Here is an 11489-nt window from a genome sequence, read left to right as displayed (position 1 = left end):
TATTTCTATATGTATATGGTGTGTTTAACATATAAAAAAAATATGAAATTGTGAAATTAAATATATTTATATTTTTGATATTTATATATAATTTAATTTTACATCTAATTTAGATAAAATAAAAAAATTTCATGACTTATCCATTTAATTGAATTTAATAACAATAATGTGATGTGTATATGTTAATTTTTATTAGATTAATGTTGGTATCCATTCTAATTTATGTGTGTTTTTACTAATTTTATGGGCCCTAAAGTTAATAATAATATAAATTTTTAGTAATTTTAAAATTTATAAGACTCAAATTTATTATCTTTAAAAGAATAAATTTAAAAACTAATTGGGATATTTTTTAGAGTTATTTTAAGGTTATGTTAATATTTTTTTTAATCACACGTGTAGCGTAGCTTAGTATAACGTAAATGTGCAAGTGTCGGTAAACGAAACTAGGCTCGAAGGATTTGAAGTCAACGTGACTTCCCTCATTGACTGGGTTACGCTGTCAATTAGTCGGCGACTAATTGTGATTAGTGTGGGACCCAGACAACTGTCCCTTCTCTTCCAGCTCTCTTTGCAATTTGTGCCCAATCCATTCTCCATTACCTTTTGGCTCCTAATCCCGTGAAAGCATTTCCCGGTTTTGCCCTTTCACTCATTAAAAACAAGAGAGAGAGAACGACCTTTTCCCATTTAATTAGATTTGTTTTTAGCTTTTTAAGAGATTTAAAATGTATTTCTTGGCTAGATTTTAAAAAAAGAAGAAGCAAGAAATTGATTAATTGAACTCTAAATATCTTAATCGGTTGTATTTTAATAATAATAATAATAATAATCTAGCTAAAAAGCATAGAAAAGATTAAAGAAAGGGTAGATTAGTAAGTAAAATTAAACAGGCGTCAAATTATCAGCAGAAACCCATCCATCATCATCGTCATCTCGTCTCTGTAGTCTCAACTTCACTCTCCCCTTCTCTCTCCTGCAGTCGCTTTCTCTCTCACATTTTACAGCAAGTTACCAGAGAGGACGACAGTGAAACTTATCATAGATGTATAATAAAGAAGCAAAAACAAATGCCCTCCTCCTCTCATCCCTTTCTTCTCTTCCTGTCTTTCTCTCTCAAACCTCCCTATGAGCTACGACTACCTGCCTGCCTGCCTATAGCAGCTACTGTACTTCTTCCCTCCTTTTCATCATCATCACCCACCATTTTCTCTTCTCTTCTTTTTTATCTCACACCCAACACAGTTACTAACCACAGTTGAGTAGAGTAGAGTAGATCCCAATTCAATCCATTCATCTTTCATTTTCTCGATACCAAATATTCTTTACTGCTCGTTTTGCTGTTTTCTTCTGTAGTTTTTAGCTTTTCCTTTTTTATGATCGAATCAAGTCTAAATCTTGAATCTTTTTGCCACTCAACTCTGTTTTCTTTCAGCAAGATTTGTATACAAGCTACTTGTTTCACTCCTTTACGTTTTGGCTTCAAAACTCGCTTCTTCAACTACAAATCTTTGATTCTTTCTTGCCCCTAAGTTAGCAAATCTGTATTCTTCTAGCATTTCGTCCTAAATTTAACTCAAGTTTTTCCCCTTTTGTTAGAGACAGAATCGTGTCTCAAGAACAATGAATCATCTTGCAAGGACAAGTTTCTTGATTCCGGTACTATGCTTTCTTTGTCTTCAAATCCGACCTTTACACTCATTTTCAACACAGCCCATGAACTGTACGGAAACTACACGACTGTGCACATCTTTTTTGGCCTTTAAACCCCAGGAGAACCAAACTCTAGCAATGATTCAAAGCATGTTTGATGTGTTACCCCAAGATGTGACCAGAGAAGGCAATGGCCATGGCTACATATTCATCAAGAAAAACTGCTCTTGTTTGTCCAAGGACAAAGTCTATGTGACTAACTCTACATATACAGTGAAATTCAGTGGGGGTTATGTTTATGATATCGTGATCAATGCTTATGACGGGCTTGCTTTCTTGCCCAACACAACAAGACAAGCAAAGGTTGGTGCTGTCGTGTCATTGAGGTTGTTCTGTGGGTGTTCAAGTGGGTTGTGGAATTATTTGGTGAGTTATGTGATGAAGGAAGGAGATACAGTTCAGTCCTTGTCTAGTCGATTTGGTGTTAGTATGGATAGTATTGAGACAGTGAATGGGATTCAGAATCCTGATAATGTTACAGCTGGTGCGCTGTATTATATTCCTCTGAATTCAGGTTAGTCTTACGATTCAATGGCGTTATTTTTGGTTATTCCTTATGTGTAACTCTTCTAATGGGCTTTGATTTTTGAGTGATGAATTTTGGAAATGTTAAGATTGGAAATCTGTTTTCTGTTTGCTGCTTCATTTTGGATATTTTGCTTATGTCCATAGAAGCTGATATCACAATCACAACAATCTCTCAGCTTAACTTGGTTGCTGGTGCTTAACTTGCCAACGTTATTTTTTGTTTCGTGGTGTGAAAACTAGAAGCAAAATTCCCATGTTCCATAGCGCAACTCCGTGAACAATAATTTAAATTAAAGCATTACATACATGCCACTCTGCTTATGTTCTCTTAACCATTGCCTCTGCAAACGGGGCTTTTATATTGTTTTCTTTTTTTGTGGAAATTTAATAGGTGAAGTTTCCTTGGTTTTTCTTTTTTCTTTTTTGTGTATTGATTTAACCCTCCTATTGTTTTCTAGTTCCCGGGGAACCTTATCCCATGGAGAATGATAATCCTCCTGCTCCTGTTCCTGCACCTCCGGATGACATTTTCTCAGGTACGGATTAGAACCTTAATAAATTCACAAATGAACTGGCTGTTGTAGCACTTCATCAACACATATGATATGATTCTGAGTGTACGGTGTGCAAGCGTGTATGAGAGAGAGTTATCTGGCCCATAATTGTGTGTTTACCTGGCTTCATCTGCTGAGCAAAACCAATATCATGGTATATATTTAACCAGAACATATAAGCGTGCAGTAATGGCAAAAACTACTTTAGTCTCAAACGCATTGCATATCTTTCAAGCACATTACCTGCTGTATGTGCTGATTATGAAACAAAGTTTATTCTTAATCTTGGCTGTGAGCAGATTATGACTGTCATCCTACTTTGGCAATTTACTTTTACTTTTATTTTACTATCACTAGAACCTTCTTGACGGTTACTCTAGACTAATTAATGATTCTTTTGATTTAAATAAATTCAATTTATTGACTCTGAACATAATTACAAGTCACCATTTATGCTGAAATTCTTAAGTTTTCATTTTTCTGTTCCCAAAGCTCCTCACTCTTTCTTATTTTGCATCAATTCTTCCTGTTTAAGCTGTGGTGTGAGTTCTTATATGTCACAAAATGACTTGCTATGTGTTTTGCAGCAAATATTCCAACAATTCACAAGGCTCGTGTACCATATGGATGGATCATAGGGGGTCTTGGGATCGGTCTTGCACTGATTGTATTATGTATAATTATTTGTGTGTCTCTTAAGTCCTCAAGTTGCTTTTCTGAATCTCGAGGAAGTCACGCCAAGCCTCCTGATGGCAAGATTTCTCAAAAGTTTCATATTCTTCGCAAGCAAAGCTTTTGTTGTACTTCTGGAAGGTCCATCTGCTGCAAATCTGTAGACTGGAAGCAAACAAATGGGGAGTCTAGCAGCCACCAGATTACTATACCTAAAGGTTTTACCAACTGTTTGTCAGATTTTGATTTATACATAATCTCTGGAATTCTGATGTGAAGGATTGGTTTTAATGCTTTTGGTGCCGGTGTTGTGTTTTCCTTGTCAACTTTGAGCTTTAAATTTATGACTTCACATTCTTGTTCACAGGTCTAGCAACTGATGTATTTGATGAGAAGCATGTGGTTTTTACATACGAAGAAATTCTTTTTGCAACTGATGAATTTTTGGATTCTAGTCTTCTTGGTCATGGAACATATGGTTCTGTGCATTATGGTCACCTTCATGACCAGGTATCTAGCTATTTTCTTTGTTTCTTAGGTACCTGGTGATCATATAACATAAAGAATAATATTGTTTTTAATCTTTCCAGGAAGTTGCTATTAAGAGAATGACTGCTACAAAAACTAAAGAATTTATGGCTGAGATGAAAATCCTGTGCAAGGTCCATCATACAAATCTGGTAATGCTTTTTATAATCGAATAACTGGCTTGATGCCCTTTTGTTTCACAAACTTGAAGCTCTGACTCTTATTTTGGTTTAACATTGTCAAGGTAGAATTGATTGGCTACGCAGCTAGTGATGCAGAGCTCTTCCTGATCTATGAATATGCGCAGAAGGGTTCACTTAGAAGTCATTTACATGATCCCCAAAATAAGGGTAAGAAGTTGCAACCTTACAACTTCTGGATGGTTTTAATTTCTTAAGTTTGTAAATTAATTTTCCTGAAAAAGTGTTGAACATTCAAGGAAGTTTGCTAGTAATTACTTCTGACATAGATACATGTAAGGCATCTGCAAGGAACATGCATTTTTTTTTTCCTGTTCTTTTGATATTAAATGTTTTTATTACATATAAACCTCAAGACTACATCTGGAAAAGGAGTGTCCCTATAACTATAGTTTGTGTAAGAGATCTCTGCTATATCTATATAGTCATTTTTATGCCTTGTTTTGTTGTTCATTTGGTTCCCATAAGTTACCTCAATTCAATAACAAGCTCGTAATACTTCATTAAGCATGAATCTAGATCGTTCTTGCTTTGTGCAACTACCTAAAAGGACAAAAAATTCAACTTATATTAAGCTGTCATGTTCATTTCATTCATATTACAGTTAATGGGAGCAATTTGAGTGAGGCATGTTGGTAGGACCCGTTTTATTAGAACTGAAAATTGAAAATTTTGATTGACTTGAAGGTCATACACCACTTTCATGGATCATGCGGGTCCAGATTGCACTTGATGCAGCTAGAGGCCTGGAGTACATCCATGAGCACACTAAAACACACTATGTCCACCGGGATATCAAGACAAGCAACATCTTACTTGATAGTTCCTTCAGGGCCAAGGTTTCAACATATCAGACTTTATTGATTTTATCTCCATCTCAATGAACGTCACTGCATCTCACAAGGTAGTGTGCCTATAGATTTCAGATTTTGGATTGGCAAAACTGGTTGGCAAAACAGGCGAGGGAGAAGCTACAGCAACAAAAGTTGTTGGTACATATGGTTATCTAGCACCAGAGTGAGTAAATACACTATTAGACAACCGCTGTGATCTATTATTATTCCTTCAACTAGTCTAACCTTTCACCATTGGCCTTGCAGATACTTGAGTGATGGCCTTGCCACAACCAAGAGTGATGTTTATGCATTTGGAGTCGTTCTTTTTGAGATCATATCCGGGAAGGAAGCCATAATAAGAACTGAAGGTGCGGTTACAAAAAATCCTGAAAGACGTTCACTGGCATCTACTGTAAGTTTTGCTTCTATCCATCTAATGAAGCATAACTTGATCAATACATGGTACCTGAGCAAAGCAGTGATCTGGATGATTTAAATGTCATTGTTCATTATTGTACCTTTTCTGGCTTTGACATTATTTTTCAATTATTTTGCAATTGTGCATGTATCCTTTTGTGCGGTTGCATCTGCATCACTCGGTAAGCATCCATGTTTGTTGCTATATTTTAAAGCATTCCCGTGAATATTGCAGATGCTAGCAGCTCTTAGGAACTCACCTGACTCCATGAGCATGTCAAGCTTGAAAGACCTCATTGATCCTAATATGATGGATTTGTATCCCCATGATTGTGTATTCAAGGTAAATGCTTTACATCAGATGCTCACCTGTTTATGTTGCTGTGACTTACCTTTCTAACTTCTGTTTCTGTGTTTCAATGCATAGTTGGCCATGCTAGCAAAGCAATGTGTGGATGAGGATCCCATCCTACGGCCTGACATGAAGCAAGTTGTGATTTCCCTGTCACAAATTGTTTTATCCTCCATTGAGTGGGAAGCAACTCTTGCTGGGAACAGCCAAGTTTTCAGTGGTCTTGTCCAAGGAAGGTAGTAACGGAGGAGTCTTCCATCCGACCAGTTCCACATCTTTTTTGGCTGCCTTGAAGCCCCCCTTCCGTCTTTTTTTTGTCTTTATAGTAGCGTGTGCACGACAGCCTCACATTCTACCAAAGCAGTAATATAGTGGTATTAAACTTGCATATCTTTTCATTCTCATTGCCTTCTCTCCTTTACTTATTATTGCTCTTGTATAAATTTTTTACATTTGTGTGCAAATTTTTGATTTAATGTAAAATTTGATGATGCTGTGAGGAAAGGTTTGACTGTTTTGCATGACAAGGAACTAGTTGCGTATATAATAGCATTTCTTTTTTCTCGTTCTCAATTGTCGTAGGTTGGTTTATGATCTCATCTAGCTTCCAATATATTGCGTCCAATAATCATGAAATTTTTATAGTCTACCCGATGATGCTAATAAGATCGTTTTGATTAGATTGTTGAGCTGGAAGCAGTTATGCTCAAGTTTATGAGACTTCTGAAGTAGAATAGGATAAGAATGTTTTTGGCCACAAGAGATGGTGGTCGGTCGTATATATTAATGCAACATTGACTAGAATAGATTTTTTTTTTTTTTTTGTGAAAGCTTTTGTGCTGTGGTTTTAAAAAAAATTATTTTATAAAAAATATTTTTTAATTGAGGTTGATTTAATATTTATATATGTTTGGTTAAAACTGTGGTAGAAATTGAGATTGAATAAAAAATAGTTTAATGTTTTGGTATTTTTCATATAAAATAATTTTAAAAAATATATATTAATATTAATTTAAATATTATAGATTTAATTATTGCTATTATATCATGAAATAAATAATATTTTATATAAAATATTTTTTATTGTTCTATTAAATTATCTATAATTTGATATTGCGATCAAATTTTGTAAATGTTACGTATTCAAGTATTTTTCGTTTAATTTATGTAGTGTTATTAAATAATATTAAACACTAGTTTTTTGAATTAAACAATTAAAAAATAAAAAATAATTTTTTATTTTACTGGTCTGATCTAATTCAATGTATTTTGAGCTTTGAACCAAACTTGATTAAGCTGGAATAGTGGAGCTGTAGCATGGTTTAACGTTTTCATCCACATAAGCAGCAACAAGGAGTTGCTTTCCTTCCCCTACATTCCAAATGTAAAAGCTGGTGGAATTTATAAACAGTAAACTATGTTTTTTTTTTATTATCAAACATGTTATATCTGTATTTTGTTTAAAACACAGGTGCAACTTTTTAAATAAACACTATCTTAATTAACTTGCCAAGAATTGGGATGTTTCCATTTCAATCAATTGAGATTCAACATTTTTTGATGTTGAATTTAAACAGTTCTAATGCCACTTAACTTAAAAAATACATCAGTTAATTCTTGTAAATTTGCAAGTTTTGTTTCTGCTAAACCAAAATTATATTGAACAAGGAATGGAATTCTAGCTCTGATCAGCATGCCTAAACTCAAAAGTGCCCTCCCGAAAACACAGACATGGAATTAGATCAGTGTCATGGCAGCCCTTCATGCAAAATGGCTCACTTAAGGGATTTTTCAGTTCTGCAAGCCATTGAAGCTAGAATATTGCTTGCTATTGAGGTTCCACTCCTTGGGCAATGGGAATTCCAAATGGCTTCTAGGGGGACCGCATACAGGAGCAAGGAGAGGGAGAACCTACAACATGGCTAGAATGTGACAAACTAACCTTGCCAGAGAGTGTTTCCGATAATTGGATTGGACTGGACACTTGTTCTGGTGGTAAAAAAACCTTTTCTAAATACAGTAAACAGTGACATTTATTATTCGAAAAACTAAGCATCGGATTTCAGCAAAATCATTGTGCTGCAAATCATTATTTACTTGTGTTACTTAGAACTGTCTAGCTATTACTTTTCTTTACTTTACTGTAAGCAGGTCAGATAACAGACATTATACTACTTGCAAAGTGAAGCTAGGACTCGACGAGGTGGATTGAATGATCTTCGAGCATGAAGAACAGCCCAATTATCTAGCAATAGAACATCACCTTTCTGCCAAGGAATGGCAAGACTTTCCTCTTCAAGGATTTTCAAACAGTCATGGATGATATCACCTGGCAATGGCTGGCCATCACCAAATGTGACTGCTTTTACAGGATCATTTCGCGCATCTTTCCACCCTGTGTATGCTGCCACCATGCTATTAAACCAGATTTTACGATTTCTTGACTTGTCATATTTGATAGCTGGGATTGGACCCATTATTGTTTTCACTCCATCTTCAAACCATTCCAACGTCATTCCTAGCTTAGCAGCCCTGTCGTTCAAAGTTTAGATCATCTGAATTTAATTTCCATTTCCAAAGTATCAATCAATCAACAGCCTTACGCAAAGTTTTAAAAAACACACACAAACCTTTGCTCTGCCACGCTCTTATCATTAGTCAGAAATGTTGACTTCCATCCACGGCCAATTGGAGAGGAAGGATCATCTTCTTCACCCAAAACTCGAGTATAAATCAAGCCATGCTCCTCTATTTTTTCAACAAAATCTGGGTACCTCTCTTTCATTCTTTCGTACACAACATGGCTAAGAACTATAGGAGTCTCTCCCCCACTTCCTGGCTCCACTTCACAAAAGAAGAACAGCTTCGATGGAAATTCAGGAACCTGAAAAACAAAAAAAGCAAACAAATCAAATACCAACTAATTTGTTGATTAAGGAAAGATTAAAGCTAGATAAAATTGGTGTTTAGGAAGAACCTGAGCCATTTCATGGTGAAAGGGTATCTTTTGGTCAGGTGGGGACTCATTAGCAGTGAAGACACGACCAACAACGTTGGTCCTAGGAGCTGCCCCGCCAACGTAAGGCAATTCCTCGAACCCAAACGCTTCTACGACGTCATTGAAGTCCTTCGCAGTGTTTACATCAAACCCTCTAAAGAGAATGGCTCCAGTTTTCAGAAGCAAAGAGTCCAAGAAGGGTTTTTGGGCTCTAATAGAATCGGTGAAGAAGGAAAGAGTAGAGGAAGAGAAGGGGTTGGGAGATAGAACGGAAGGGAAAAGAAAGGAAGTGATGTTGCTGTAGTGTTTTTGGTGTTGAATTTGGATTTCCTTGAAAGAACTTGACATCGTTACTGTATCGTACGTGTGATGGTGTCTGCAGATCTGGTTCGGTTTCTTGTATGAGGATTGAGGAGGAGGATGGAGTGTGTTTCGACAAGCTAGCCTGCCGTGTCGACTGTCGTCAAGCTTTTGGGAGTTTTGTCAGGATTATTTTCACTTGGACGAAATTGAGTCCAGGTTCATTGTGGCTCTATTATCACTTTTATGCTTTCCTTCCATTGTTAAAGTGAAGCTTTAATGCATTTGTTACTAATATTATATATTTTTTAGAAAATTAAAGTTCAAAAAACAAAAATTAGAACTTTCTATTCAAATATAATATTTCTTCATTCAAAAAGTTCAAAAAATAAAAAAGAAGAAGCTAGTTTTCTAGTTTTTATCTTCTTTTTATTTATACTATGTTTAAAACATACTTTTTAGATGTCTTTTTACAATTTTTTTCTTACAAGTTTTCCACAGTTTTTTCAAATGAAAAAACATAAACATAAATAATATTTTTTTTAGCAATATGAAAAAAATTACTTTTTTCAATTTTTTTCATAATTAGTTAGTATCATAGATTTAATTTTTATTATAAATGTAATATAAAGAATTTTTTGAGGTAATAATATAATTTTTCCTGATAATTTTTAATTTAAATAAAATAAAATAATTATTATACAATTAAATTATCAAAAATACGATGACTATTATAAAATATTCTTTTCATTTTAAAAAAATAGTTGTAATCTTGGAATGTTTCTTATTTGTATTGGTAGAAAAGTTTATCTTTGTTTTTAACAAATAAATATATTTTTTTATTTTTTATTGAAAAATAGAAACTAGAAAAAAAAAAAAAAAAAACCCTCTCATTTAAATCTCAAGCTTGCTATAACCTTACATAAAAATTGATTTTTAATGTGATTTAAAATGTTTGGAATTATTTGGATTCTAAAATTTTGAATTGAGATTTTAATAACGATATTCCTATGCTGGTTTGTTTTTAAAGTTGAAGTGTTAATGTAATTTATTAATATTCAAATTTGGTTTTTTTTTATTGTTGGATATTTAAAAAAAAAAATAAAGTGTAGTTCTCATTTTCCTTTATTTGACATCTGGCATAGAAGGACATAATCACAAAAAGTTTAAAAGAACTGATAGCGGGATGGTAGAAGAATAGAATCCATAAACAAATTTGTACAAGGATGAACTGTATAGAAAATTAAGAGTTCAGGGACGACCATCAAAGCATTTTAATTACAGAAACACTCCGTCCCTCCTATAGTTTTGAAACCCGACCCGGTCATCGACTCGGTTCAGTTATCGGGTCACGGGTCAGATGGGTTGACCTGGGTCAACAAAAAAAAAACACCTATATAAAACACCTAACTAGTTACAATGCAACCAAATTTAAATTTTAAACCAACAATATAAATTTAATTTAATATCCAAAACACAAACCAAATTTAAATTCTAAAATATTTAAAACAAAACATCCAACAACATAAATTTTAAAATATTTAAAATAAGAGAATTGATACATTACCAAAAAAAAAAAAAAAACAAGGCCCAATCAATAACTGCAAATCAATAACAACTTTATGATTTTTTTTTAAAAAAAATAATTATCAAGTTTTTTTTTTTTTAATTTTAGAAACACCCATTTTAGGATGCAAATTTAATAATTTCTTTTAAATACTAACTTTAATATTAAAATAAAAATTAAAAAAGGACAAATCTCTTTAATTACAAAACTTATCTTTGAGTTAAAAATGATTGTGAGTAGGAGAAAATATTTAATACTGGCCACTGGGAGAAGGAGAGAGAAGCCGCTTATATAAAAGAAATAGACGGCTGGAGGCAATTTGCAGTTTAGAGGCAGGAATAAAAGGAGAAATAACAAAGCCATGGAGGGAAAATGGCATTCATCTTCGTCGTTTGACCTCTAAACATATATATATATAAAGAAAAGATCGGGCCTCAGCCAGGTTTACACGGGTTAGCCGGGTCCCGGGTTGACCCACCGGATCGATCAGGTTTCGCTGAGCCAACTCCCAAGCGGGTTTTTGCTTAGACCCTGACCGGTCTCATGTTCGAGTCGGCCGGGTCCCAGGTCAACCTGCTAAGCTGATCCGAGTTTCAAAACTATGGTCCCTCCTTCCAGACCCATCCTAAGCACAATTTTTTTTTTTAATGGATCATTATGATGCTTTTATTTTATAAGAAAAGTTTTTTTGGTTGCTTTTCTTTCAATGTCTATTTTTTTTTATTATATTGTTAAATAAAATAAATTTTTTTAAAAAATAAAACTATTTAACTGGGTTGAGTTCATGATTTGAGTAATTTTTTTGTCAGGTTAACTTGAATTGA

At 34.1% G+C, this 11489-nt stretch overlaps 2 protein-coding genes across 2 annotated transcripts; one reads left to right on the top strand and one right to left on the bottom strand.

Moving 5' to 3' along the window:
- The first annotated feature begins 1012 nt into the window (after positions 1 to 1012).
- On the top strand, positions 1013 to 6365 carry LOC118042560 (lysM domain receptor-like kinase 3). Its single transcript, XM_035050262.2, has 11 exons — positions 1013 to 2227; positions 2700 to 2777; positions 3383 to 3685; positions 3835 to 3977; positions 4058 to 4147; positions 4240 to 4345; positions 4883 to 5034; positions 5115 to 5212; positions 5296 to 5443; positions 5684 to 5791; positions 5876 to 6365. The coding sequence occupies exons 1-11, from the start codon at positions 1624 to 1626 to the stop codon at positions 6038 to 6040; spliced, it is 1995 nt and encodes a 664-aa protein (XP_034906153.1). The 5' UTR covers positions 1013 to 1623; the 3' UTR covers positions 6041 to 6365.
- A 1450-nt stretch (positions 6366 to 7815) lies between these two features.
- On the bottom strand, positions 7816 to 9271 carry LOC118042584 (clavaminate synthase-like protein At3g21360). The gene is made up of 3 exons (XM_035050297.2): positions 8778 to 9271; positions 8431 to 8684; positions 7816 to 8332 (listed from the first exon to the last, which is right to left on the bottom strand). Exons 1-3 carry the CDS (start codon positions 9144 to 9146, stop codon positions 7972 to 7974), a joined length of 984 nt encoding a protein of 327 aa, XP_034906188.1. The 5' UTR covers positions 9147 to 9271; the 3' UTR covers positions 7816 to 7971.
- Between the last annotated feature and the right edge of the window lie 2218 nt (positions 9272 to 11489).

Source organism: Populus alba, chromosome 1, assembly GCF_005239225.2.
Source record: "Populus alba chromosome 1, ASM523922v2, whole genome shotgun sequence".
NCBI classification, from domain to species: domain Eukaryota; kingdom Viridiplantae; phylum Streptophyta; class Magnoliopsida; order Malpighiales; family Salicaceae; genus Populus; species Populus alba.
This window is presented reverse-complemented; position numbering and strand designations above follow the sequence as displayed.